Raw genomic sequence first — 26,162 nt, 5'->3', positions numbered from 1 at the left:
TGTTAATTCGATAATACCTTTAACAGATTCTGCACTTTGAAAAAAATAAATACTTTTACAAAGATTGTGTTTTTTATTTAAGCTCTTTAACTCAGTTCCTAATGTAACTGACAAACTAATCATATTTCCCAAAACAACACAAAAAACACCTAAAGTTACTTAGCACTAAATCTGATCGAATAGCAGCTAAAAAATAAAAAATAATAAAGAAAACTTCAGAGGATATTGCTTTTTTAAAATGTGGCTTTATTCTAAAGTATAAGAAACAAGAACTATGGATAAAAGTCAATATCATCTTTAAAACATAAATTCCTTTAACAATGATACATGTCCTGATTACAATATTAGAGTATAACAACTGATCAATGTGAGGAAGACAGCAATAAGCAAAATATTTGGAAAAAGAATAAATAAAATTTCAAAAGCAAATTTTAATGCCATGCGGAGGTGAGAAATGTTAAGAGCATGGGTGTCTGGCAGGCAGGGCTGAAGTCACGGATATCTACCCTTCTTGCTTGTCAATGACACACAAAATACATAATATCAACATCCCCCCCAGACTCAGGGGTCAAGAGATGTTAACTTTTAATTCCTCTGAGTACTGCAGGGAAATGAAATTTTTGCCTATCCAAAGAAGACACATGATATTTGGGAGCTCATGAAATGCTTCTTACAAATAAGAAATGACAAAGAGTCTTCTTCTGTTTGTTTTCTCTTCATTTTGTCAGTCTCACCTTCATATAGTCAGTATTCCTAAGAGTTTAAGATGTATGTCAGAAGACCTCTTGTCACGTCAGGCTATCATCATCTCGCCGTGGTGACTTGGCAGCCGGTGACGAACTCTGCTGCAGATCATCATCTTCTTCTTGGCCATTAAAGTACAGGTGTGTTGGTTTCCGTGCGACAAAGAAAACACAATCGTAAACGTATCTCAACATGGAGCACTCGTTCTCTGTGTAGGTGGTCTGAACTGACTCTCTCTCCACCTGCAAGAAAAACAAAAATAAATAATAAACTGCTGTTTCACACCAGAACATGATTAATGACGATGGGTAAGAGAAAAATTAAAACAAAGCTCTGGGCTCACCTCTATGTGGAAGCCAAAGTTAACAATCGCTGTCCTGATGTCTTCATAGCTGAGTTCAACTGACAGCTCATTGGCCATGTTCTCAAAGTGGTACAACAGTGGGCCTGAAGAAATAAGGATGAGTTTAACTATTAGATAATACTGCAGAGGTCATTTAAAAACAACACTTAAAGATGCTATGAAAAGGATCTGTTTTATGTTTTAGGTGTGCATTTGTTTTGGAATTACAAGGGGATCAGATCAAAACAAATTTTCTTTGTTCTAGACAACTTTTTACTGGGTACAATCCATCGAGATAAGGTATTTATTAGTACAGTTACACAGTGCTACAGTTTGAAACGTGACTGCAAGTTGTAGTAGCCATCTATATGTAGTGCTATTGGCAGCCTGATGCACCGACATATCTGTGGGCTAACGTGACAACAAGTAAACACTGTCAGTTTGTATGTAGATTAGTAGCTATCTATATTTAGCGCAGCTGATAGCCCAGTGCTCTTAGACATGTCCTTAATGTGTAACGTTAGTAAATCCTGGTTAACTATGTCCTGCCAGTTATCTACCGAGCAGAGCTAACGTAACCTCACTCTTCATTTTATTGATAGACTCTCAAGTTTCAACTCCCACCTCCCACAGTCCAAAAACATGCTCTTCAGATTAATTGGTCACTCTAAATTGTCCGTAGGTGTGAGTGTGTGTGTGAAAGGTTGTCTGTCTGTATCAGCCCTGTGATTGACTGGCGACCAGACCAGGGTGTACCCCACCCCTTGGCCAATGTCAGCTGGGATAGGTTCCAGCCACCCGCAACCCTGAACAAGGTAAGCTGTTCAGAAAATGAATGAATGAATGACTCTCAAGTTTGAACAGACCACTGCAGAATTACTGCTGCATGTGGGTTGAATATCATCACAAACAGTTTGGCCCCTGTGTTAGCCTTTAGCTGCATCACTCTCCTGTTTAGCTTTCTTCTGCCTTTGTGTCCTTTCCTATCTGACAGTTATGCTCCTGTGTTCACCATCACTACAAATTAATCACAGAAATTATTTTCAGCAGAGAAAAACACAGATCTCCCCTCTCACTACTAAACTTCATCCGCTGGCACGGTGTTGTCATACAGACTCCTATGTGCTATAAATAAGTCCTGGCCAACCCAACTGAGAAGCTACGATATAGCGCTTAGGTACATAGTGCTTTACCTATATTGGCGCTATAATCTTATTTTAATGTGTGGATTACAATCAGGCAAATATCTAGAAGGAAGACTTTTGCAAGATTACTAAGAAACTCCTCACAGCCCCTTTAAAAAAGATTAGCAAAATTACACCCAAAGCACTATCAAAGTACCACCGTGTTCATGTGGTGTTTCACATTAAAGGTCAAATAAAGATGTGAAATAGAAATTACGTTTTTACACCAATATGCGATCATACAACACCCACATAAACTCCATGGAACTGAAGCAAGTTTATGTGGCTGTTGTAAAAAGTAGTATTTATGATATATTCTGCTACTAGAAGTTTTTTTTTTTAATTGAATAAATAAATACTGTCTTTATTTGTAGTAGTCAACTCACCCAGGTTGATCCACACCCCACCCGGCTTTAGAATTTTCCAGATTGTCTCCACATACTCAATGACGTTGTGAGCAGTGTCAATAAAGAAGCAGGTAGCCACACAATCCCAGGACTCTGTGATGGACAGAAAACATATTATACAACTGAGACTTCAAAATCAAGGCCAAAGGTGTGCATTTAAAACAATGATCAAAAATTAATCCTGAGTATATACACATTAATAATACACTTTTTTAATTTGAGGCCATCTTAACTGCTGCTTTTGAGATAAACTGAGGAAAACACACTTTTCATAAGGTCAGATTTTATCTTTAATACGGCACGTTATTTGTTACTTACTCTTATGCATTATTGCTGGTGAGCTAATGGTTATTGAATATGGTTGATTGTGATAAGAAAAAAAAAAACAAAGAAAACTGTATATCATCAAAAAAGGCTGGTGGTGCTCAAACCAGTGAAATAGTTTGGTTCTTATACTAAAGCCCTGTTTCCACCGGGCAGTCTGGTTTTCATCAGTACAGGGCCTTCACAATATTGGGCAGGTGGTAATAATGTCATGACCTGTTGATGTATAGTCATATTAGCAAGAAAGATGTAAAAGAAAGATTTTTGTGTTTAATGTTAGTACTGGTGTCTACATTTCAAAACAATATTACCACATACAATAAGAAACTCTGAATCTATTTTTTCCCTGACTTGACAGGTTGACATCCTCTCTGCATATTACTCCTCTGACTGTTACACATTTTAGCTCTACACCAATTCATAAACCCCACACCACACAGTTTTTACTGACCTGAGTCATTGTACACTTCCACAAAGTCACCTGCCACCATGGAAAAGTCTGCAGTTAGTGGTAAGCTCTGAGGGTTGACATCAGGGAATGTGATTGGTCTTGTTTGGTCAGTGGATTTCTTGTTGTTGCTAAACTGGTGGATCCAGGGGTACAGGGTCAGAGAGTTCACGTTTTCACACCTGAATAAAGTAGTCCAAATGTGTAAGGACATTTATGGATGGATGAAAGTGGTTATACTTGTGCCCAGACTACAGAAAGTGAATTATGTGGGCTGATGTTATTGCTGTAACATTAGTTGTACTGTGTATCAAAACATATAGAGATATTCTTTGTTTCTGTACATCGAGAAAGATGCTGCTGGGTTTTTTGTAAGACGGAGTCAGTGTCACTTTGTGCTTTACCTATTAAGGACAAAGTTTGAAGAGAAGAGCATGAAAAAGCTCCATTCATTTCCCTGGCAGGTATAACCCAACCGAGCAATCTCCCAGGCTAGACGGCCGAGCCCAGCACCAGGGACCAGCACACTCACCTTAGACACATCACTGACATAATAAAACGAACAAAATGCACATATCACATAGAAAACATGGAAAAAGTCATGACAGCAAAAATGTTGAAAGGTGTTGATTGTTCTGTGTTAGCAGCCTTAGTATTCGTTAAAAATATGAATAGTGTTACAGTGGTAATGGCATCATTGTGAGTAAACATATTTCCTACTATTGGTCACTTGGGAAGACTCTTTGGATCTCTTGGATGATCGGCTGGTAGCAGGAGTCCCTCTCAGCCTGGCCCACCTCACTCCAGTCTCGGACAAACTGCTTTATTGTTGATTTAAGCTTGTCCATGTCAAACGTTGTGGATGGGCGCATCTTTCGTGGATCCTTCTGGAGCTGGAACAAAGACACAGCATGCTGAAATGCTGAAATTCTTGAGATCAATTACTACCAAAATTGAATAAAACGTGTGTATACATGAAATGTGCGGTAGACAAACACTTACCCCCTCCCCGTACTCAATGTTCTCAAACATGTTGAGGCTGTTGTGAATGATGGCCTGCAGCACCTCCTGGTTGTGGTCGGCACACTGCCTGATCCGAGCCAGGTTGGATAAAACATTTGGCAGTATGTTCTGGTGGCGCTTTGGTAAGCTCAGAAACTGCCTCTCGGCTCGTTTGACCTGTTCCCCGACATGAACTCTGAAAAAATCAAAACATAAGCGTAAGCAAGTGTTAAAAGGGGTTTATGTGCAGTGTCCACACACGGTTGTCAGAGATGATGGGTTTAAAGACGAATCTGTAGGTCTTCACGATTGTATTCTGGTTGCTTTTGAATCACAAAGTCAGTTTGTCAACTGCTGACGGCTTCACAAGTGAAAAACCTTGATAAGTTTATTTCTTTGGTCTGTGAGCTTGTCAGTTGAAGGGAGGGTCGATCATGTAGTGTGCTGGATGTTTTGTTGTGAATGAGTGTAGCAGAAAAGTAGCTTAAAAATGTCACCTAAAGCTGGTTAAGTACAAGCTGACCGAGCAGTTAAAAGGATAAAATAATGCTTCAATGAAGGCGAACTACAACAGCTCACGGTTTTCCCTCGGAATCCAAGCGCTGGTTGCTCAATATCAACGGTCACGAGCTATCATCGTATCTCAGGTCTTAACACAGTTATTACCTGTAAAACCTGAAAGCATCGATTATTCTCCAGAAATGTTGTCTTTCCAACTTGGCCTCCTCCTCGGGGCTGTATCTTATCCTCTCTTTGTTGAAGTATTGTCCCCTCTCTGGTCCCTTTTCTGCTGTTTCGGCCATGTCTGAGGCAAATCTAGAGCTGTCCAATCAGCACACGGCATAGCTCTTCCTCGTGCAGTTTATTTACACCGGACAGCAACATTACAGAAGTTACAGTGCTGCCACCTAGGGTCCATTATTTAAAGTGCAGATAGTTTCTCATATTGTATCCACGCATCAGACGCAAACAAGTGAGGACAAATGAATGAGCTTTGCAAAATATAAAGAACTTTATTTCAAAACCAATTATGATCCATGGCTGGTGATATTTTGAAGGTAATTACATTTTATTGTAATGTCCCGGTTTATACCCTTTTAAGTTGTTAATTTCAGATGGAAATAATAATAATAATAATAATAATAATAATAAGAAGAAGAAGAAGAAGAAGAAGTAGAAGAAGAAGAAGAAGAAGAAGAAGAAGAAGAAGAAGAAAAGAAAGGTATATATATATATATATATATATATATATATATATATATATATATATATATATATATATATATATATATATATATATATATATATACTTTAAAACCTTTGTGAGACAAATATTCAAGTTTTTTCTGAATGTGTTTTATAATTTTACCACCTTAGTAATCTCAGGAGTTGGCCATATATGCTTCTATGTATTGGGATAAGATTAAGGCATGGGTACCAAGTTAGGTTCTTTGATGGGTGCTAACCGAATTACGTATGTAGTAACGAGTACTGATTCAGACTGAACATCAAACTGAACCATGTTTTGGTACCTTTACACATCCTTGTGACTTTGAGGAAATGGAAGAGAAGGCGATTTTCCAAGCTGGACATAAACACAGCATTGCATGTTTTATATTGGGATGTAAATATGTTAAATTGAAAACCTTAAGATTTTATTATTAAAAAATGATAATAATATTAATCACCAAATCCACACATAAAAGTACCAAAAATTGGTACCATCGGGAACTGAAACCAATTGCCGGGTACTGTATAGTTTCAAATGTGAAAGGTACCCATCTCTTGATAAGACTCAAGGAATAAAAGGAATTAAATAAAAATGCCTAATATACCAAATTATATGGTGTGTTTTTTTTTAAACCATAAGTGCTTTTACAATGTGTACCAAACAGTTGATGATGCCTGTTATCAAAATATCATTCTTAAAAAATACAAACAAATCAGTCAAACTTTTTGCTCATTGAACAGTAAAGAAACCATTGGACAAAAGTTTCCCAGAGTTTTTTATTTGTGATTCTGCAGCTGCAGTAATGTGTTTACTCTATCAGATGTTTGGGTTGATGATCTTTCCCATGAAAAGGATGTTCTCTGAATTGCGTTCAGTGATGACGACCATAAATGGACGGTTAAACTTCATGACAGGAACAAATCGCAAGGACAGAAGGGTAATGCCGATGCCTGTTGCAGCTGCTGCAGTTGCACCACCCTCATCAACATCCAGAGTAGCCTGGTGCACAACCTATAGCACAAAGCGGATGACGGTTAGATGAAGGACAGATGGACAATGGTAAAGAAGACGTCTGTGCAGTGACACACTATGCTCTGTTCTCACCTCTGAGACTGCCAGTTTTTGTCCATCTGCAATGCCACTCAGGTCTGCGCTGTCCCCAAACATAGCTGTCATTCCCATTTCTTTCAACACATCATTCAGCAAGTAGGAAGACTTGATGGAGAACTTTGGAACGTAGACATCATGCATCCTGAGAGATTGGCAAATAAACAAACATACAGTGACTAATGTGAAGCAACAACATTTCTAAGATTTATATTTAAACATTTCTTAGTCGAAAAGAGCAACACTAGGTTAAATGCTCATCCTCCCCACCTGGGTTTCATCCATTTCATCCATTTGGTGATATGGGCTGGGCAAATGGCATTCTCCAGCATTGCCATATCATCAGGTAACAAAAGCAGCATGGAGTATGAATTGTTGAAGGGCAGGTGGAGCACTGATGTGTTGATTGCCTGATCATGGTAGGTATCAAGCATTTCCTCCATATTCATCATCTGCACTGGAACCTGGAAATGACAACAAAAACAAAAAGAAAAAGAAAAGTTAGACCTAAAGAACAATGCAATTATTCATGCTGTATAATATCACTGTTGAAACCACTTTAAACCTTTGTGTTCTCATCCACAGCAAACTCATCGTCTCTGGTGAGCTTAGGATCAAATGGAGTGGCCCACTTTCCTGTTTGATGAAAGTGATAAACAGAGTGAAATTTAATCTAAAATTGACACATAAACTCAAACGTGAGCTCAGAATCATCCCTCTAACAATGACCCAGACATCAACTCTGTTTGTTTTGTACCTTTGTAGTAGATGTAGCTGATGAGGTACATGACTGTGCTTGGATCCATGCTTTCAACCAGCTTGTCTATTTTCCCGTTGGTCTTTCCTTCCACATACTTGTTGATGGTATTTGCGCTGTCTTGGCTTTGGGCAAAATCAACGTTGAACCCTTCTGCATGGTAGGACTGCCTCAAGGTCTCCAGGAACTCTGGTCGTGCTTTGAAGTGGTTGTCCACAAATACAGCAGTCCCCTCGCTGATGTCTTCATTCATTGTCCCGTTGGATCGGTCGAGAATCGCCTGAAAGGCCTGATCAACGTCTGCCTGGGTCAGGAGGGAGCTGTTATAACCCAGACCACTGAAAAGCTGACTGTGGGTCTCCCCTCGTGCTCCTACCGACAAGGCAGCCAACGCCATGGACACACTCGAAGGAGAGAAGAAGACGTTCTTGCCTTCAGAGCTTGGGTGAGCTGCTAATTTCTTGTACAGACTGATGCCAAACTGCTTGTTTTCTGACATCACCAGAGAGAGGCTGCTTTCAGAGGTGTCTTGGGATGCTGCATCATCATGACCTATGTGGTGATGACCTCTCCCCATGCAGATCACTGCTGATAGGATCCAGATACTCAGGGCCGCATGCATCATGGTGATCTAAGGCACAAGTTCAAAAGTACAGCTTTGCTCATTGATTTTTCACAATGTTATCTTTGGCAAATATTCATGCAGTGATTAGCCTAAGGGTTGTTGCAAAAAGTGTAAATAAAGTCGGAGTGAAACATATACAATCAGTTGTGTTCACACATGCAGCTGACCTGGACAGCAACGAGAAATTCAGAGAACTTTTGTGCATGTGTGAATGGTATGAATTATTATTTTTATTATTATTATTATTATTTTTTTTTTTTTTTTTTGCTACAAGAGAGATTAAAGTCATTTGAACAGCAGTTCAATATTTCTGCTGTATCACACGGCATCATCTTTTCCCCTGGTGGGCAGTGTACAGCTTTATGTTGTATTAAACTTTTAATGGACTAAACTGTAAAAAGCCATGGTAAAACAGTAGCAGAACAATATTCAAAAAAACTAATTTTTGGTTGGTAAGTCCAAAATATTTAATGTTATAAATGACAAAGGCTTTAATTCTGTACTCAAATCAGGTCATCACTGAACCTCTAAGAGGAGCATTAAGTCTCTAGTCATCCACATTTCACTTCCATCCCTTATATGCCCAGATTTTCATCTATGCAGTTTAGTCTCAAGATGTCAAGCATACTTCTTTTCCCATCAAATTTCAATCATTCATAAACATTTCATTTTTTTGAACACTCACCGTCTCCTGGTTGCAGCCTGTCGTCAATCTCCACCTGCAGACAGCAAAGCAGAGGCTGGACAGAGAGAGATGTCCTTTTTATAAGTTTGATCTGTGCAACTGAACTTTGTCTCTGTTTGTCCTCTTGCTCAGCCTCTTATTTGCTCTCTGAATTTGTTCTGTGTAATGATTACTGTAAAGCATGTCATCAGCCTGAGCCTGTACAGAGTCAAACGCTAAAACCAAGCTGCCATTATCTGCGTCAGCTAGGATGTACAAAAACATGATAATGATAATTATTGTCTTTCGCCCAGTTAAACTTACTTCCCACAAACAGGATAAACAAGCACTACGAAAGGCCAGCTGTAAAAAAGAGGAGTAAAATGTAACATGTTTTTTCTTTAAAGAAACAAAATGTTTTGTCAGAAGACCAGGGAAAATTTCCAGGATTCCTTTAAGTTGTAATATCTTGTTTATACAAATCTGAAAGAGGCTGATCCAGTCTAAAAGCAGGCAGATTAGTCTGATACAAAAAATCTTTACATAATGTATGATAATGTGCTTAGGTATGACAAACATAGACTGTTATAGTTTTTAACTGGTGTTGGAGCTAGGACCCAAAAGCAGAATCTGGAGGCAGATGAGAAGTTAAAAATAAATTTAATGACATGGGGAAGGAGGGTGAAGTGTGGAAACCCAAGGTTGGAGGAGTGAAGAGTGATAGGAGATGAAGTGCAGGTTGAAGGCATGAGACTGAGGTAAGACATCTGATGAGTTTTCTGGAGGCACTGGAAAAAAAGAGACAGCAAAAGTCAGCCAGGGGCAAAACCACAAAAGCCAAGGTATCCAAAAACTCAGAGTGCTGGCTGTAGTACCGCTGGTAGAGCTGGAATACTCTGGCACTAGTGGAGACTCAGGCCTTGTTCACATGTTGCCGGGTATTGTCAAAAACGATTAACCCCCCTCATTTAATTTTACAAAACCTTTTTCGTCCACACACACTGGGAAAATCCATCAATAACAGCGTCTTAAAACATTTCAAAACCATATTTGGCAGTGTTTTTCAGACATGAAACCCGTGCCAGCCAATCACAATGAACCCCTGTAAGTCAGCTGTGATGTTTGAAAACCAAAAATAGCGTACACACAAAACCATAAACCTGAAGATTTCCAAAATCTTCACTTGGGCCTGGGTTTTCAGAAAAAGTAATTTTTAGTGACATGAAACTGCTGTTTTGTGTGACAGGCCTAAAGGTATAAATATATGTGTTAACCCAAATACCCGGCTATGTGTGGACATGGCCTCAAAGTGGAGATTATGTAGTGGAGGCAGTGGAGGCAGTGACTGCAGTAACGAATGGCAGATGCATAGGTGCAGGAGTGAGCCAGTGAAAGATGAACCACCCAGATCTCTGTGAGGGAAAGAGAGGATAACTCCACACAGAGACAAAAGTACAAAACAACCAGTCACCAAACAGAGTGGAGAAAGATGGTCACAATGAGCTGAGAAAATCTGTCTGACTCTAACTCAAGTTAAGATTGACTATGCAGGGCTACGGGGAGCAAAACGCTTCAACACAAGACCTTTAAAAGAGGATATACTGCAGGAATTAGGAATCACAAACTCAGGAGCAGGTTCAGATTAGCCACTAAAGGCATATGAGACATGATTCGATCCCGTTTTACATTATTTATCAACATGGATCACAACAGGGTGTCCCCAGAGAAGCTTAAAAAAGTTTGATTATCGCAAAAATGGCGAAGAGAGGGTTTTTCTATTCTTTGTAGTCTAGTCACATGTGATTGGTCTCTAAAATAAAAAAAGACTAACCACACAACTTTTAGCATGTTGTATTTCACTTAAATAACAAGAGAATGAAACCCAAAGTATTAACCCATGGGACAAACAGAGAGTTACAGACACATATTGCTAATATTTCACCATAGGAGGCAATAGGTTTCTGTTATATTGTAAAAGATCTGTTACCTAGGCATGTACACACTGACAATATATACACACATATGAATATTTTTGATTTATGTCAATTAATCATGGTCCAAAAAGGGTGAGTTGATGGAAATGTCTTTTTTCAAAAGTAATAAAATATGCATGCAACACTATCAGTGCATAATGGACTATACTTGAGCCATCTGTATCATATTTTCATGCTCTGGCCCAATGAAAGCTGATCCATTGTGCTATCAGGGTTCAGTGTGGGCCAAAGAGCTGGCTGTCAAGTTTGATGAGCTGGCGGAGAAAGCCACGGTTAGGGATAACGCCCCGGTTTTCTTTCACAGCACAAATAGCCTCCACGAGGGTCAGGTTCTGCTTCAGCATCAGGTAAGCCAGGACAAGGGTGGCAGAGCGGCTCACTCCAACATGACAGTGCACCAACACTATGCCTGAGAATAAGACAAACATGGCAACATAAATATCAGTCAAATGAAATCCCTATTAAGTCCATCATTCTTCATCCCCTCACCTCCTCTGCTCAGAGCCCTGTGAATGAAATCTGCTGCAGCCTCAAAGTTGACACTTAGGTCAAAGTTAACGGAGTCATGGGCCTCGATGCCCATGTAGATGATTTGCATGCTCTCGTAGATGTCTGGCTGTCCTCTTCGTTTACTGTGGGCCGCATTCAGAACGTGAGTCACTCGATGCATGGCTAGATCAGCCGGGTTCTCTGCACTGTGCCTGAAAAACACAGCACTCCGTATTCACTGACAGTACAATACAGTACAGTGCCAAATAATAGGATGAAATTCTTGAAATCAATTCGCAAATAAACACTAACACTAATTAACACACAAATACATTAAGAACTGAATAAAATGCCATAAAACTAAAATAAATGTGATAAATGTATTGATTTTATGCTATGACCAATTTTTGGTCTGGTCACATCAGGGAGTAAATGACCTTAACTGCAGCTGGTCAGAGAGAGTCATTGAACAATTATATTGGCAGTTCAATTAAGCAATGGTCATGATGTGATTAAATACACACCAAACCTTTAAACAAATTACTATATGACTAAAATTTGGTGTGATATTTGACATGATGCGATATTATATGATATATGATATGACACGATATGAAATGATATGATATGATATGATATGATATGATATGATATGATATGATATGATATGATATGATATGATATGATAAGAAAGGATATAATATATTATATGAAATGATACAAAATCATATGATATGATTTTACATTATATGATATGATAAGACATAATGATATATTATGATATGATATGATATGATATGATATGATATGATATGATATGATATGATATGATATGATATTTCTTATGATATGATATGATATGATATGATATGATATGATATGATATGATATGATATGATATGATATATGATATGATATATGATATAAAATGATACAAAATAATATGACATGATTCTACATGATATTGAATGATATGATATGATATAATATTATATAATATGATATGATATGATATGATATGATATATGATATGATATATGATATAAAATGATACAATATAATGACATGATTCTACATGATATTGAATGATATGATATGATATGATATGATATGATATGATAGGATATGATATGATATAATACGATTTGATATGATATGATATGAAATGATAATAAATGATATGATATGATAAGAAAGGATATAATATATGATATGATATGATACAATATAATATGATATGATTTGACATTTCTATGATATGATAAGACATTATGATATTATTATGATATGATATGATATTTCTTATATTTGATATGATATATCTTGTGATATTATATATGATATATGATGTGATATGATATATGATAAAAAAATGATATAATGTAATATGACATGATTCTACATGATATAGAATGATATATGATATAATATGATATGATATGAAATGATACGATATGATATGATATGATATCATATCATATCATATCATATGATTATATGATATGATTTAGTATGTTATTTTACTTGATACAATATGATATTTCTTATGATATATGAAATGATATTTCTTATTTTATGATATGATATGATATGATATGATATGATATGATATGAAAAGATAAAATATTTTAAATGAAATGATACAATATATTATGATTTTATTTTACATGATATGATATGATATGATATGATGTGATATGATATGATATGATGTATGATGTATGATGTGAAATGATACAATATAATGTGATTTGATTTTACATGATATTAAATGATATGATATGATATTTTATTTGATTTGATATGATATGATATGATATGATATGATATGATATGATATGATATGATATGATTTGATATGATATGATATGATATGATATGATATGATATGATATGATATGATACCATTTCATGTGATTAAGTATGATTTTACAAAATGTGATACTTTATGAAATGGTATATTACAAGCTGATATGATAATAATTTCTAAAAGGCTAGAATTTGCAATTTGGAATGTGCAATTTTGTTGTTCTTGTTGTGATGACAAATAAAGTTGTATTCCAATTCACGAGTTACTGATGCAGAATGATTCAACTGTATTCAATGTGATATGACAAAACACACAACAGAATGCTATGGCTTAATAAACCATGATACAAAACAACAGGAGACAAGTAGTTCATGATCATGTTTTACAAAAGAAACCTACCAAAAAAACAAGAAAAATTGATAGATGATAGATAGACGTGATATACCATTCGGTGATAGCATGGTAGGGTATGATGGGCTACAAAAAGATATGACATGACATGAATTGTTACTACACATGCATCGATCCATTTTACGTACCCCTTATTTGGTTCAGGGTAGCAGGTTGCCTATCACAGCTGACTTAGGGCAAAAGGTAGTGCACACCAGTCAATCACAGGGTTTACACATAGACAGACAACTTGTCACACACATACACTCATACCTACGGACAATTTAGAATTACCAATTAACCTGATGAGAATATTTTTGAACTGTTGGAGGAATAACCCAGAGAGAACCCACACATGCACTGGGAGAACATGCAAACTCCACACAGAAAAGCTTTTTGTCCAATAAAATACTCCTAGGTTTCTAGATGGAGACATTTTCATACTTATAAAAATGTAAATTACCTATTTGTTTCAGGTTGTACTAGGTTAGTTATTTGCATTTAGGCCCATTTCATGCAGTTGACTGATATTTAAAGAACAGTATCAGATGCACATGTTGGCACTTATCCAGAGACCTGAGGCGTGGGTCCAGGTTCTCCACCCGTGGAAACTCTTAAATAGCAGAGCTGTAGTTTACGCAGGTTCCTGATGTGGAATGCAACTTCAGAGAGCTTAAGTTACCCCGACGCATTTGGCATTTAAATCTGATTTATGAACTGTCCCTATTTCACACATGTGGACCACGTTCAAGTCTAGGCTTTGGACCTACTTGTAAGAAAGGATCAGTCTCATTTCTCTCTGTCTCTCTCTCAGTCACAAAAAGGGACATTTGTCAAGTATGACTACCTAACTAGGTCATGCATCATTCCAGTGAATTAGACTTTGAGTTTTTATCCAAAGAAAAAAACGAGTCACTCACTGGTCACCGATGTAGAGCCTTGGCCAGACTTCATCTGCATGGCTGATGATGGCTTTGCCAGTAAACAAGAGGCGTTCCAGCTCAAACACTGCTAAACCGGGTGAGCTCAGGTCAATTTCGACTTTTCGTGGTGGGGGTTTATCGTTCCAGGATGAAGGCAGTTTGGATGTGTACGACATAGTTTTCACCGTCAAAAATCAGACAGACATCTGAGGCAACAAAGGGTTTTTAAAAGTCCATAAGAGAGAAAGAAAACTGTCAATAAAGATCAAGAAACACACAAAAAAAATAATAACTTCAGTTTCTTCTTTGGGTGCTGTGTCAAAAATTAACCCCTCAGTAGAAATATAGTATCAAGATGTGCTCCCAGTCAGCTGTGTGGGACCTTGGAGTTGAACCTGGTTGAATGAGCAACAGTCTCAGGCTTCTTCACCTCAGATTTACTCCCCTCAGGGTGTGCTCAGTGTTGTCAGGCCATATGACCCCTAAATTAAATCTAGCCTGTGTGCCTCGAGCCCTGGGTGGCCTGTGTTGTGCTTTTGCATCAAAATAGCCGTCTATTTAAAGATCTGAATGCTGGCTAGCAGATGTACATGGGGAGTGTTAACCCATGCGGAAGTTTTTTAATTGTCAGGAAAATATTCCTCTTTTGAATCCATGAGTAATGAAATGAAAATTTATCTGCATTTAGCCCTGAGAAAAATATGCAGATTTTTGTCTTGTTTTGATTCTGCTCACATTATCTGTATCCAAATGCAAGGAAAACCGGTCAAAGGAAAACAAAGAGAAAAATGAGCAAAAATCATTTGATCCCAGGTTGAAAAATATACTAACATTATTTATTTCTCTGCTATTTTTTTCCAGGTGTGATAATTTCAGTATTTATCAGGCAAAGATTCCCATCTCAAGTTGGAAACATGCAATAACATGTTAATCTGTACAGTTGTGCTCCATCGAACAGAAAACTCACCAGCACAAAAAAATGAACACATATGACAGGTGATTTTTTTTTCCATGCAAAGCTTGTAACCTTAACTTTATTTTATTTTTTTGTATGTCTTATACTGTAAAATAATCTCCTGACATATGGCACTCTTTTTCTAAAACAAGACATCAAGAATGATTGGAAACAAACAAACAAACAAAAAAAGACTTGCTCTACACATTGTGATTGTGATGCAAATATGGGTTTGAATTAACAAGGACAGAAAACAGAAACAAATCAAACTAATTTTCAACATGCATACAAAAAATGAAAACAATAGAAATCATTTTTTCTGCCATTGCTTCGAAGAACAGATTGAACACTTTGTTTTGAAAAATACGACTCTTGCTTAATTATAGACATATTCTAAGTGTTGAAAAAGGATAGAAAGAAGTAAATTTAACAACTTTTCATTTCATTTTAGTCCTTTACTTAAACATCTTTTATAACAGTAGTTCCTGGAGAGAAATACACAGCATTCATATGTAGGTCAGATTCGAGGAGGCATCGTCATCCAAAAGATGGAATAAATGGGACAGCAATCTGTAGGGGGTTTTCACTAATCTGCTACGTTCTAGGCCCAATTATGAGCTCGGGAATGTCACGCCTGTATCGACTGCTTTCCTGACATTACAGTGCATGCGGGGCTTTGAGCACATTTAAAAAAAGGTAAAGCATTGCACCTACTCCTTCAGAGAGAAGAAGTAAGTAACTTATGGGCCTATCAGACGATATGGTGTTCATGCAAATGGACTGAAACATGTTAGTAGACAGCTAACCAAGTGCAGGTGTTGTTAGATGTAGGATTAGACTGAAAGCAACCTACAATCCTGAGGGACAGCATGAAGTTGATCTGGATCGGCAGAGACCACAGCCGGATTTTAATGCGGCACCCAATCAATCCATCTCCTGTCCACCATGGCGCTGGCAAAGGCGTGACATAAAAGATGAGCCGAGCTGAAGTGTCAGGTTGTGCAGCCAACACAGTCACTCATTGAGGCTGTAAGTCGAGTACGATATGAACAACCATCAGTCTGCACTTTTAAAACCAGCTCATCATTTATACCAGCACAATTAGGCTTTTAAAGGTTCCAGGTGTCAGTGATTCCTTAGTCTTTCCCTCAGGCTCTTACTTCAGGTGTTTTTTTATGTTAATGGAAAAAAACATATAGAAAAACGCTCTGAGGAACAAGACCAGACCCTCATTATATCCATAAAAGATCTGGGAGAAGAAAACAGAAACTTAGTGGCCCATAAACCAATATATTAGTCCAGTTCAGAAGGCTTTCTTCTCCAGCTGGTCCAGAATGGCCTGGATCCTCTGTACGGCTTCCTTTCGGGCTTGCCGGACATTCTCCAGTCCCTGAGTCTCCACAGAGTCCAGCTCCAGCAGCTCTTTGGTGAGCAGTTCCTCCAGACAACGATAACTCTTGTCTGTTTTTTTGCCAACAAACTCGTCCACATCTTCCTGAAGCAGCAGCACTCTGTACATTACCTGATGCACCTTCGCCAGGCCCGGATTCTGGTTCTGAGGCTGGGGGCCGGCTTGACCTGGAGCTGGGGCTGGAGCTGGAGTCTGAGCTGGGGCTGAGGGAGGGGGGTCAGCTTGGGCAGGGTTAGGTTCACCTCTACCAGTTTTGTTGTACATTTGGGGAGGTGAACTGATTTCAGCAGGCTTTCCACTGGGTTGAGGGTTCGAGGGTGGGGGTGGTCTGGGTTTAGGTCCAACTGGTGGGGGACGTTGGTGCTGCTGATCCTAAAATGACACAAAAAGGTTTTGCTTGAGACTATTTAGAAATCCTTTATATTGATGAACACAAAGTATATAAACTGCTTTTACTTCTTCACTTCATAAAGCAGTAAAACCATCAACTTCACCAGCACATCATTTTGATTTCTGATTAATAAATAATTTCACTTTTTTACAAAGAATTTACCTTATTTGGCCTAAACAGAGCTCTCATTGGTCAATTGCACCTTTACTGTTATTAATAAAGTATAAATAATTAAAGAGGCATTATGCAAGTTTTCATACAGATCACAATTTACATTAATGATGTTTACTTTCCAACTATCTCATACCGTCTTCATGAGGATGATTTACTGCACTCAAAACAGGCATTTGAATTCTTGCAATCTGCCTTTGATGCAGTGCAGATCTGAAAATGGTTTTAAGTGCTAAAAAATCTAGACTAATCCTATTTGCAAATGCATTTGTGTCTTTGGAGGATATGCCTTCAATCAGTCTGGTCTAGAGCTCGACACTAGATACTAGTACCTGGGACTAACTATTGATGTGGATCTTTGATTCAAAGTTCATATCAAAAATCTGATCTCTAAATTAAGGATGGAGTTTGGTTTCTACTATAGAAACAGGTCATGTTTCTCCCTCAAAGCTCAGAAGCTTCTGATGTAGGCTACTTTTTTGCCTGTTCTTGATTATTGTGATGTGGTCTTTATATGTGCTCCAAACAGTTGCCTACAGTCCTTGACTCCAGTCTACCACTGTGCTTTGAGGTTTATCACTGGTCGTAGCCACCTTACACACCACTAGGAGCTGTATGCTAAAGCTGGTACGCCTTCCTTGAATGTAGGGAGATACACACACAGGATGACTCTGGTTTATAAGGCTCTTCGTGGCTTAAGTCCTGCTTATCTAGGCACTTATCTTCAAAGAACTGAAAGTAATTATGCCTTGCAATTAGGGGTGGGAGAAAAAATTGGTGTATCGTAGTATATCAGATCCCTTAAACAAATTTTAAAAACTAACTCATGTGATGTGCATTTTGGGTGAAAATATGGCTCCTGATATAGCTTGTAGATTTCATCATCATCATTATCATCAACAATCAAGTTTTTCACTTGGCCTGGTGTTAAAACTGCAAAATTATGAAATATTGAAGAATCAAGTCAAATTGGCACCGAATCATCAAAGAATCAAGAATCAAATCAGGAGAAAAGCATATTGTCCCTGCATTTCTTATGATCAAATTACATTTTGTATCTCTGCTTTTTTATTTTGAACTGAAACGGAGGAGAAGAAGCTTTCAGTTCCAGTCCCCCTTCTGCTTGGAATGCCCACCAATCTGAACTGAAATTTTCAGAATTTGTTTCACTGGAAGCCTCTTGCTTAAGGTATCGACAATGGAAATCCTTCCACTGGTGCCTGTGTTCTCAGTTGTTACTGTAAAATTAACACCTGCACTTGGTAAATCAAATTGCTTGTATTTAATATTTTAATGTTTGTTGTTATTGTAAACTGTCTGTTTGATTTACTATAACGTGTGCTGCTGCCTCTCTTGGACAGGTAACCCATGTGAAAGAGGTCTCAGTGGGTCTTTTATCCGTTTAAATAAAGGTGTAATTAAACAAATACAGCCTAAGTGACATCTATTTCCCTGTTTTTCTGGCCACCACAGAACTACGACAGAAGACTGTGTGCGCACACATTCCTTCATGATGCACTTCTGTGACTCAACATACTTCAACATTAATCAGAAAATAATGTTTCACACACCCGCCCAGTTTACCAGTTTACATTAAGGCTGGTTAGTATTTTTTACTAAGTTTACTTTAGTAAAATAACAGTTTAGTAAGTAATACTGAACAATTGGACTGACTGAATAATATAAGTGTATTTACTGTCCAAAAAAATTGACCTGCATTTAAAAGTGATGTACACATCAGTAACAGCTGCCGAATCCTACCTTGGGTTGGTAAGGTGGTGGAGCCCCACTTCCAGTGCCGGGCCATGCTGGAGGATGAGCTGGACGGACAGGGTTTCCAAAGTGGTTCTGTGGGGGCTGCTGGCCTGGCTGCCATTGCTGCTGTGAAGGAGGGGCATATGCACCAGAGTGCGTCCATCCATCTCCCTGGGGACTTGGATGGAGAGGCTGGCCAGTGGGATATGGGGGGTTTGGAGGCATTGCATGACCACCTTCGCTGTAGTGAGGGTATGCTCCAGGAGGATATCCAGGACCCTGAATGTGGGGGACAAAAAGATAAATGTAGATTTTCTAACTAATATGTACATGTTTGTATTTTTAACAGTAATACTTTTGAAAAAAATAGCTCTTCAAAGTATTTCAGAGTCAGATAAAATCAACTGAGACATTATTTTCTGATACTTGATTGTGTGTGTGTTTGTGTGTTTGTGTGTTTGTGTGTGTGTGTATGTGTGTGTGTGTGTTAACAAACTCACTCCTGGACAGTGTGGATAGTGAGGATGTTGGTGCTGAGAGTGCGGCTGCCCAGAAGGCCCACTGCTCTGCTCTGCTGGACAGCCCTGATTGGGATAAGGACCTGGGGCTGGTCTCTGAGGGTCAGCACAGTAGAAAGGGTTGGAGGGGTGGAAACCACCTGAAGAGTATTGACTCTGTGCTGGGCTGTAGACACCATGACCATTTGGATATCCTCCAGGCATCACCTAAATAGAAAGCACAAGAGACAGTATAAATAAAACTGTGTGTCGATATCTGTGAGTAAATATATAGAATGCGGTGATGTAACTGTTATAACACAGCAGCAACGTGGTAAGTGTGAGAGAAAGGTGAAAGTGCTTAAGCGACTTATGATTAGAGGTAGATCCACTGTACACACTGGGATTTAGAGGGTCAGGTTGTTGCATCATGATCTGTACCTGTGGACTGTACTGTGGCTGGACATCTGATCCCGAGGGGTAGGTATTTGCATAGTGTCCTGTTGAATGAGACTGGGGATACCAGTAATGTGAAGGATAGCCTGGATACTGAGGAGCGTCCTATAAACACAAATCAAACAAAGAGAGTTATCAAAGAGCGTTTCTCTGTCCCTAGGCACCACGGATACTACTATCTATAATGAGAGCTATTCTTGGTACACGCACACATTCACAACTACAACCCTCGTATTTTTAACATCCTCGCCCATCCCAGAATACACAATAACCTAAGTCAACAGATGCACTGACTCATTTATTGCTCACTGAACCTGTTTTTTTACGTAGAGGGTGAATACAGTGTAACCAACAGGCCATGGGCATCCTTAAATTTAAATGAACGGTGTTTGGTTGATAACAAAACATGCGCGTGTTGGAGAAAAAAAACAATGTTATCACGTCAAAATAAACGTGACAACGCGTCCAACGGCAGATCTAGCAATATAGCGGCAACTATTACATAATACCAGCTAGCTCAGTTAGCCGTCTGACTAGCACAGACAGATCTCTGATGTTACGCAAGCTAACAGGAAAACAATGGCTATCTATCTAACTCGGGTCATGTTTCCGTTATTGAAAGCACAAAAAGACAGCGGGAAACTCGTTCGCATTTGTCTTAGCGAAATCCACTCACTTACCATGTTGTTTCCCTACTGCCTGTTAGTATTTTCCGACTTGCAGGTCGAGGGCCAGATTTCAGACTTGACTGTAGTTAACGGTGATGCATCAGCTTAAACGCGTTCCCCCGTCCTGTCCAGAGCCATCACCAAACAAATCCAGTCTTCAAGAAGCCTAGTGATCCCGATCCGAGCTGTCAGTTGTCTCAAATCGCTGACAGCAATGTGGTTGTTATTCAGCGGTGGTTAAGATCGCTTTATCAGAATCAGGAAATGTTTGAATGACATCGAGCTCCGGTATACGTGCGCTGTCTCTTTAAATAGAAGTCACTGTTGTATGACAGACGTCCCACTCTGGTGCTGTTTCCCGGCACCAAGAACCAACGATAGAGGAAAGCTGCCGCCGGCAGTTATTTTCCTCCTACTTTAGGACATAGGTGCTACAAATACCATTTATACCAGGGAACAGACGTTTTGGTCAGTTTTGACGTGAGCAATTTATTCAAATGAGTATATCTTTATGGGGTGAGAGGGTGATGAGCTCAAGGGTTGTGCTTTTGCAACCCTGCCACTCTTGATTTCAGATACGATCTGTGGTGTAGCATGGCGTCAGCGGACACTATTGGCCAACGGGAAACACGTCATAAAAACGACATATCGTTTTAGTATCTACACACCTTTTATTAATTTCAGAAGCTTTAAAAATATCATTTGAATAATATAAAGAAAATGTATCATTACCAAAGGTTTTTTTTAAATAATAAAAGCAAGTGAAATGTGATACAGCTCATCAAGGGTTAAACGTCTACAGGAAGTTAATCCCAGGCGTGTTTAAAGACGCTTCCTGTGCTCCTCTTGATAGAAACAATTTTTGAAACATTCATGGCTTGAAGTTGCATTGAATTAACGAAGCAAATTAACAGCAACCCAAGATGAACTACGTGCCAGGGACGGCAAGCCTCATTGACGACATCGACAGTGAGTATGAAAGGAGCATCGAGTGCTTCGTAGGAAGAGGAGGTTTTGTGAAAAGTGGTTTCAGACTGTAGCATGGTGTCTGACACATACAGGATCATGTATTCATGTGTAAAACCGTATGAAAACGCGCCGATGTTGTTGTGTCCTACAGAGAAGCACCTGGTGCTGCTACGAGATGGAAGGACGCTGATTGGTTACCTGAGAAGCATTGATCAGTTTGGTATAACTCATTTCATTGTTACTCACTTGTTTTGACTCATTAAGGATGCTAAACACGAAAGCACGGGCTAATACATGTTAGCTCGCCAAGTTAAGGCTTATATCAATTTACTTATTCTACAGGTTCTTTCTTTACGTTTTTATTGTTCTACATGGCACTGGATTTATTTTCCCCAACCTCTTTCCCTTTCCTTCCAGCCAATTTAGTTTTCCATCAAACTGTTGAGCGCATCCATGTGGGGAAAAAATTTGGTGACATTCCTAGAGGAATATTCATCGTGAGAGGAGAGAATGTGGTACTGCTTGGAGAGATAGTAAGTGAAAATAATGTCTTCTTTAAATTAGATGCAAAGATGAGAGAATGCAAAGGGGGTTTCAGCATCACTGGCGTTAATATTCAGACACTGATGTTATTCCCATTATCCCAATAGGTTGTTTTAATGCATCTGCTGTTGTTTTTAAATACAGTATCAAAAAGGTCCTTATTAACATGTCAGGTGGAAAAAGCATTGGGTTGTGTCTCCTCCATGGTTTGTGAAAGCTGGTTCATGTTCAGCTGGACCTCCTGAAATTACTTAACCTTCGACAATATACTGCTCCGTCTTATCTAAATTTATGGATGAAAAAATGCAGGATCAGAAACTCACAGAAAAGTCTCACTCCATCTCAAAGAAAAGGATGTGCCCAAAATATTAGTGAAAAGTATTTGTTACTTACAAATAGTATGTACTCCATGGAACCTGTTTTTGCTACTGTAATGCAAATTTGAATATGTACTGTATGTTTAGGTGGGAATTTGTGTCAAGGCCTCTAACATTCGTGATGGGTGTGATAATCGGAATGCTATTAATTCCTCTGGAGCTGCACACATAATGGACATGACTCATGAGTGGCCCCTCAGGACATGATAGTCCTAACCTGAAGAGACATAGGCTGAATGTCATTTTTCTCCCCTAAACCCCAAGACTTCCCCCGAGAACCCTGCCTTCTTATTGTTACACGTCCCATTACAGTGAGGGTGCATCAGGGGCCCAGAAAGTCAGTGTGAGAGGTCTCATGCACTTTGAAATTCAACTGAGACAGCTCAAAACCCCTAATGGACTTCATAGGGGCGCGCCTCAAGATCACCGAGTGTGGACATTGAGGTGGGCCTTGACTCCAGTAGACCTGGAGGTGTACTGTGGCACCAAGACATCAGCTGTATACTCTTAAAATCCTACAAGGTTTAAAGTGGAGCCTCCATATACTTATCCAGCATGACTCACTTGGATTGATACTGGGGAATTTATTGTCCCAGTCAGTACTGTTCATCTTGGTCTATTTCTGATGCTCAGTGGCCATTGTAGATACTTCAGGTGGAGGACAAGGATGAGAACGGGCATCCTGACCATATGGAACAAACTGTCGTGCACTCTGTGCACAACACCTTTCACTCAGAACCAGCTTTAACTTCTTCATTTGAGCTCCAGTCTCTTCTTTTAGACCCAGGCCTCATAGGTCAACCACACACATTTGTGCATCCTGGCTGCCCATGAGCTTGCCACCAGTTCTGACCTTTGCAGACTGGAAACAACCCCTACCCTTGCTCAATTTCCTTCACGCAGCACATCATCGTGGAAAACAAAATGTTCGCCTGCAGACAAACATTTCTCACCTGCCAACATATTCCATTATAAGTAGATAATCAATGCTATTCAGTTCACCTGTGTGTGGTTCGAACACCACAGTGGATCAGTGCCACTTCATGATGTCAGTAATGAATAGATGCCTAGCAGGAACTAGACAACAGAAGAGTGTCTGATTAACTTCTATTATTCCAACAAAAACATGTGACACTAATGAAGGATTTAAGTTCCAGAAAATGCTATCAAGTTTTGTGTCATCATTTTTATAATATCACAGCTTTTCTCCAATGTTCCTTAAACAAGTCACTACCGATTCATCTATGTCCTATTTGCTGATGTGGGAGGAGATTCAGTTTTGTTCCAAACTGTGCCAGACTTGTGGGACTTTTTGGACTCATCCAGTCACATAACTGGTAACAAGTCAGGATCAACAAAAAATGTCTGCTTATTTTATATTTCATAATACTTAAAGCCAAAGTGTATGTTAACACCAGAAGTGTCAAATAATAAAACTAAATATAGTTTCTCAACAGTGAAGCAGTTGCGCCAAAATAGCTCCTTTGGTGACATACTCAAGTCTGTTTCAGCTTTTTTATTGAAATGCATTACATTGTAGATTTGTTTAAGCCAGTGACAGATGACACTGATTCTGTCCCTGCAGGATGTGGATAAACCCTGCGACACTCTCCTGCAGCAGGTTTCCATTGAAGAGATCCTGGAGGAGCAACGATTGGAGCAGCAAGCCAAACAGGAGACAGAGAAAGTGAAAATGCAGGTCTTGAAGGACCGAGGCCTCTCCATCCCTAAAGCTGATAACTTAGATGAATACTAACACAGAGGGGCCTCAGTTTGTAAAGGACTGGGATGTTTCATATTGAATCTGATTTTTGAGAGGGCATGTTTTATTTTTTTTATTTGTTGAAGGCTGCATCATGCTGGGCCTGTATACTGTAATATACTGTATGAGTTTTATTTGAACTTCCTGGAGAAAAATAATTTGATAGCTGCTCTCAGTTTTGCAGATCATGCCTGCAAAAAGAAAAATAATCATGTGTTTGTATAAGTTCATTCAACCTAGCATTTATGTTGTCGCAGCACTTTCCTCTGTGTCCCTGACATGGTGGGTCTTTTTATTTGGAGATATGTGAGCTTGCTATTGAAAATAACTACTTGCTATGCTCCATTAAAGAGTTTAGTTTTTCATTATGGAAAGTGTGCACTACCTGACTGCTTTGTTTTGTTTCAATGATGTTAAGTTGAATGTATTACGACATTAAAGGCTGAAAAATGTGGGGAAGTTAAGGTCTCTAGTCACTGGAAGCCTTCAGCTTCATGAGGCATGGGACATCAGATATGTGGCTTGAGTATATCTCATTTGGATGAAAGAAAACTGATGACTTGGGTTTAGTATCAGGCTGCCTCATGTCCTGTTTATTGAAGGAAACAGCTCATCTGGGGAACTCAGCCCAATCTGCATCATCAGTAGAGAGCAGGTTGTTCATGAATTGGCCAGATACATTGAGGCTTCTTCAGAATGCACTGTGATGCTTCAGTCTGCCCTTTACACTGTCTACAGCAGCAGCAGTAGGGAGGTCTGCGAGGAGGTGATAAACTCTTAAACCAGTTATCATAGCACCACGTGAACAAGCCCTCAGCCCACATTCAATGTATGTATGAGTTTTTTTTCACTAGGTGAACACTGTACAACAACCTGCAACGTTCACTTGAAATATCAAGTTTTGTACAGTCACAGGTGTAAGACAACCGGGCAAATTTCAAAGTAAAAGTACCCATTAATAAATGGATTTCCTGAGGCCCACCATAAAGAGGTTGAGTGCGGTTTTAAAGAGCGGATTTACACTTTCTAATAAAAAAAGAGTAGTTTTTCCTATTCCTTTTTAGGACAAAAAATGTGTGGAAATAAAAGCCCCAGTGGTAAGCATCAATCCAAAACACAACATTAAATGATGTGCAAGCATTAATTGGAGATCTTGGGGTGGACCATTCTCTTAAGTGTAATTGTGTCATCGTCAGCATCTGCGTGGAAACTGGAAGGTTAAATATTGTAGAAATGCCACCATAGGACAACCATTCCTTCAATGCACAGTCACTCTAAGGGAAAACACAGCTATTGTGTTATCTATTTTCTATTTGAGTACTTGTTTATTATTTCCTTGCAAGAAGCATTTTTTAAATCATATTCGAATTAAACCTTCCATCTTGTTAAAATTTGGCTAAGCTATTGCATGAAGAGTAGGGGTGCCATGATCTGATATTGGTATTAGCTATCAGTCTGATACCAGCAAAAAGAAAAAAAAGGAGTATCTGGTTATATTGGCCTGCATCTAAGATCTCTGATGTAAGCATTCCACTTCAGACCCCACTTCAGCACTTCTATCTGTCAGTGCCCAGATCCAACCAAAGACTGTAAAACATATGGAAGTAGTCTCTGTGACATCATTCATCTGCTCCTGACGCAGAGCAATAAGGCTGATTATTGGCGGGGGCCATATTGGATATGACTCTGGCATTGAGCTTCCTTTCTAACAGCTATAGGGCGCCTGTCAGTCACATGAGCTGAGCTGTGTCTCTCATTGGACAAT

General features: G+C 38.9%; 5 protein-coding genes across 5 annotated transcripts; 1 reads left to right on the top strand and 4 right to left on the bottom strand.

Moving 5' to 3' along the window:
• Positions 1 to 246: 246 nt before the first annotated feature.
• On the bottom strand, positions 247 to 5,300 carry carnmt1 (carnosine N-methyltransferase 1). The gene is made up of 8 exons (XM_074669371.1): positions 5,119 to 5,300; positions 4,453 to 4,648; positions 4,171 to 4,343; positions 3,855 to 3,995; positions 3,454 to 3,632; positions 2,658 to 2,771; positions 1,088 to 1,191; positions 247 to 986 (listed from the first exon to the last, which is right to left on the bottom strand). Exons 1-8 carry the CDS (start codon positions 5,253 to 5,255, stop codon positions 789 to 791), a joined length of 1,242 nt encoding a protein of 413 aa, XP_074525472.1. The 5' UTR covers positions 5,256 to 5,300; the 3' UTR covers positions 247 to 788.
• A 1,199-nt stretch (positions 5,301 to 6,499) lies between these two features.
• LOC141790767 (serpin A3-5-like) lies at positions 6,500 to 8,946 on the bottom strand. The gene is made up of 6 exons (XM_074670841.1): positions 8,858 to 8,946; positions 7,548 to 8,178; positions 7,356 to 7,426; positions 7,061 to 7,254; positions 6,788 to 6,935; positions 6,500 to 6,694 (listed from the first exon to the last, which is right to left on the bottom strand). The coding sequence occupies exons 2-6, from the start codon at positions 8,170 to 8,172 to the stop codon at positions 6,500 to 6,502; spliced, it is 1,233 nt and encodes a 410-aa protein (XP_074526942.1). The 5' UTR covers positions 8,173 to 8,178; positions 8,858 to 8,946.
• A 2,099-nt stretch (positions 8,947 to 11,045) lies between these two features.
• LOC141790768 (dual specificity protein phosphatase 26-like) lies at positions 11,046 to 14,618 on the bottom strand. The gene is made up of 3 exons (XM_074670842.1): positions 14,440 to 14,618; positions 11,320 to 11,531; positions 11,046 to 11,239 (listed from the first exon to the last, which is right to left on the bottom strand). The coding sequence occupies exons 1-3, from the start codon at positions 14,616 to 14,618 to the stop codon at positions 11,046 to 11,048; spliced, it is 585 nt and encodes a 194-aa protein (XP_074526943.1).
• Positions 14,619 to 15,256: 638 nt separating this feature from the next.
• Positions 15,257 to 21,061, bottom strand: bag4 (BCL2 associated athanogene 4). Its single transcript, XM_074671404.1, has 5 exons — positions 20,759 to 21,061; positions 20,064 to 20,183; positions 19,626 to 19,850; positions 19,132 to 19,404; positions 15,257 to 17,180 (listed from the first exon to the last, which is right to left on the bottom strand). The coding sequence occupies exons 1-5, from the start codon at positions 20,759 to 20,761 to the stop codon at positions 16,701 to 16,703; spliced, it is 1,101 nt and encodes a 366-aa protein (XP_074527505.1). The 5' UTR covers positions 20,762 to 21,061; the 3' UTR covers positions 15,257 to 16,700.
• A 369-nt stretch (positions 21,062 to 21,430) lies between these two features.
• On the top strand, positions 21,431 to 24,869 carry lsm1 (LSM1, U6 small nuclear RNA associated). Its single transcript, XM_074670624.1, has 4 exons — positions 21,431 to 21,715; positions 21,867 to 21,935; positions 22,133 to 22,248; positions 24,221 to 24,869. Exons 1-4 carry the CDS (start codon positions 21,670 to 21,672, stop codon positions 24,389 to 24,391), a joined length of 402 nt encoding a protein of 133 aa, XP_074526725.1. The 5' UTR covers positions 21,431 to 21,669; the 3' UTR covers positions 24,392 to 24,869.
• Positions 24,870 to 26,162: the final 1,293 nt, after the last annotated feature.

Source organism: Halichoeres trimaculatus, unplaced genomic scaffold (genome assembly GCF_033239565.1).
Source record: "Halichoeres trimaculatus isolate MK-OKI-2021-1 unplaced genomic scaffold, fHalTri1.1 fHalTri1_scaffold_5, whole genome shotgun sequence".
Classification (NCBI taxonomy): domain Eukaryota; kingdom Metazoa; phylum Chordata; class Actinopteri; order Labriformes; family Labridae; genus Halichoeres; species Halichoeres trimaculatus.
Note: the sequence above shows the minus strand (reverse complement) of the source record. Positions and strands in the feature narration are given on the sequence as shown.

What these genes read in the sequence shown, in the direction of transcription:
- lsm1 (XM_074670624.1), top strand. Translation starts at nt 21,670, where the DNA reads ATGAACTACGTGCCAGGGACGGCAAGCCTCATTGACGACATCGACA. An exon ending in CCTCATTGACGACATCGACA is followed by an intron (nt 21,716 to 21,866) that starts GTGAGTATGAAA and finishes TGTGTCCTACAG; the next exon opens with AGAAGCACCTGGTGCTGCTA. An exon ending in TGGTACTGCTTGGAGAGATA is followed by an intron (nt 22,249 to 24,220) that starts GTAAGTGAAAAT and finishes CTGTCCCTGCAG; the next exon opens with GATGTGGATAAACCCTGCGA.
- bag4 (XM_074671404.1), bottom strand. An exon ending in AGCCACAGTACAGTCCACAG is followed by an intron (nt 19,851 to 20,063) that starts GTACAGATCATG and finishes CTTTCTATTTAG; the next exon opens with GTGATGCCTGGAGGATATCC. An exon ending in ACTATCCACACTGTCCAGGA is followed by an intron (nt 19,405 to 19,625) that starts GTGAGTTTGTTA and finishes CCCCACATTCAG; the next exon opens with GGTCCTGGATATCCTCCTGG.
- carnmt1 (XM_074669371.1), bottom strand. Translation starts at nt 5,255, where the DNA reads ATGGCCGAAACAGCAGAAAAGGGACCAGAGAGGGGACAATACTTCAAC. An exon ending in GTCTTCCCAAGTGACCAATA is followed by an intron (nt 3,996 to 4,170) that starts GTAGGAAATATG and finishes TTATTATGTCAG; the next exon opens with TGATGTGTCTAAGGTGAGTG. An exon ending in GGAAGTGTACAATGACTCAG is followed by an intron (nt 2,772 to 3,453) that starts GTCAGTAAAAAC and finishes TGTCCATCACAG; the next exon opens with AGTCCTGGGATTGTGTGGCT.
- LOC141790767 (XM_074670841.1), bottom strand. Translation starts at nt 8,172, where the DNA reads ATGATGCATGCGGCCCTGAGTATCTGGATCCTATCAGCAGTGATCTGC. An exon ending in CAGCTACATCTACTACAAAG is followed by an intron (nt 7,427 to 7,547) that starts GTACAAAACAAA and finishes TTCATCAAACAG; the next exon opens with GAAAGTGGGCCACTCCATTT. An exon ending in CTGTGGATGAGAACACAAAG is followed by an intron (nt 7,255 to 7,355) that starts GTTTAAAGTGGT and finishes TGTCATTTCCAG; the next exon opens with GTTCCAGTGCAGATGATGAA.
- LOC141790768 (XM_074670842.1), bottom strand. Translation starts at nt 14,618, where the DNA reads ATGTCGTACACATCCAAACTGCCTTCATCCTGGAACGATAAACCCCCA. An exon ending in AGGCTCTACATCGGTGACCA is followed by an intron (nt 11,532 to 14,439) that starts GTGAGTGACTCG and finishes TGTGTTTTTCAG; the next exon opens with GCACAGTGCAGAGAACCCGG. An exon ending in CAGGGCTCTGAGCAGAGGAG is followed by an intron (nt 11,240 to 11,319) that starts GTGAGGGGATGA and finishes TCTTATTCTCAG; the next exon opens with GCATAGTGTTGGTGCACTGT.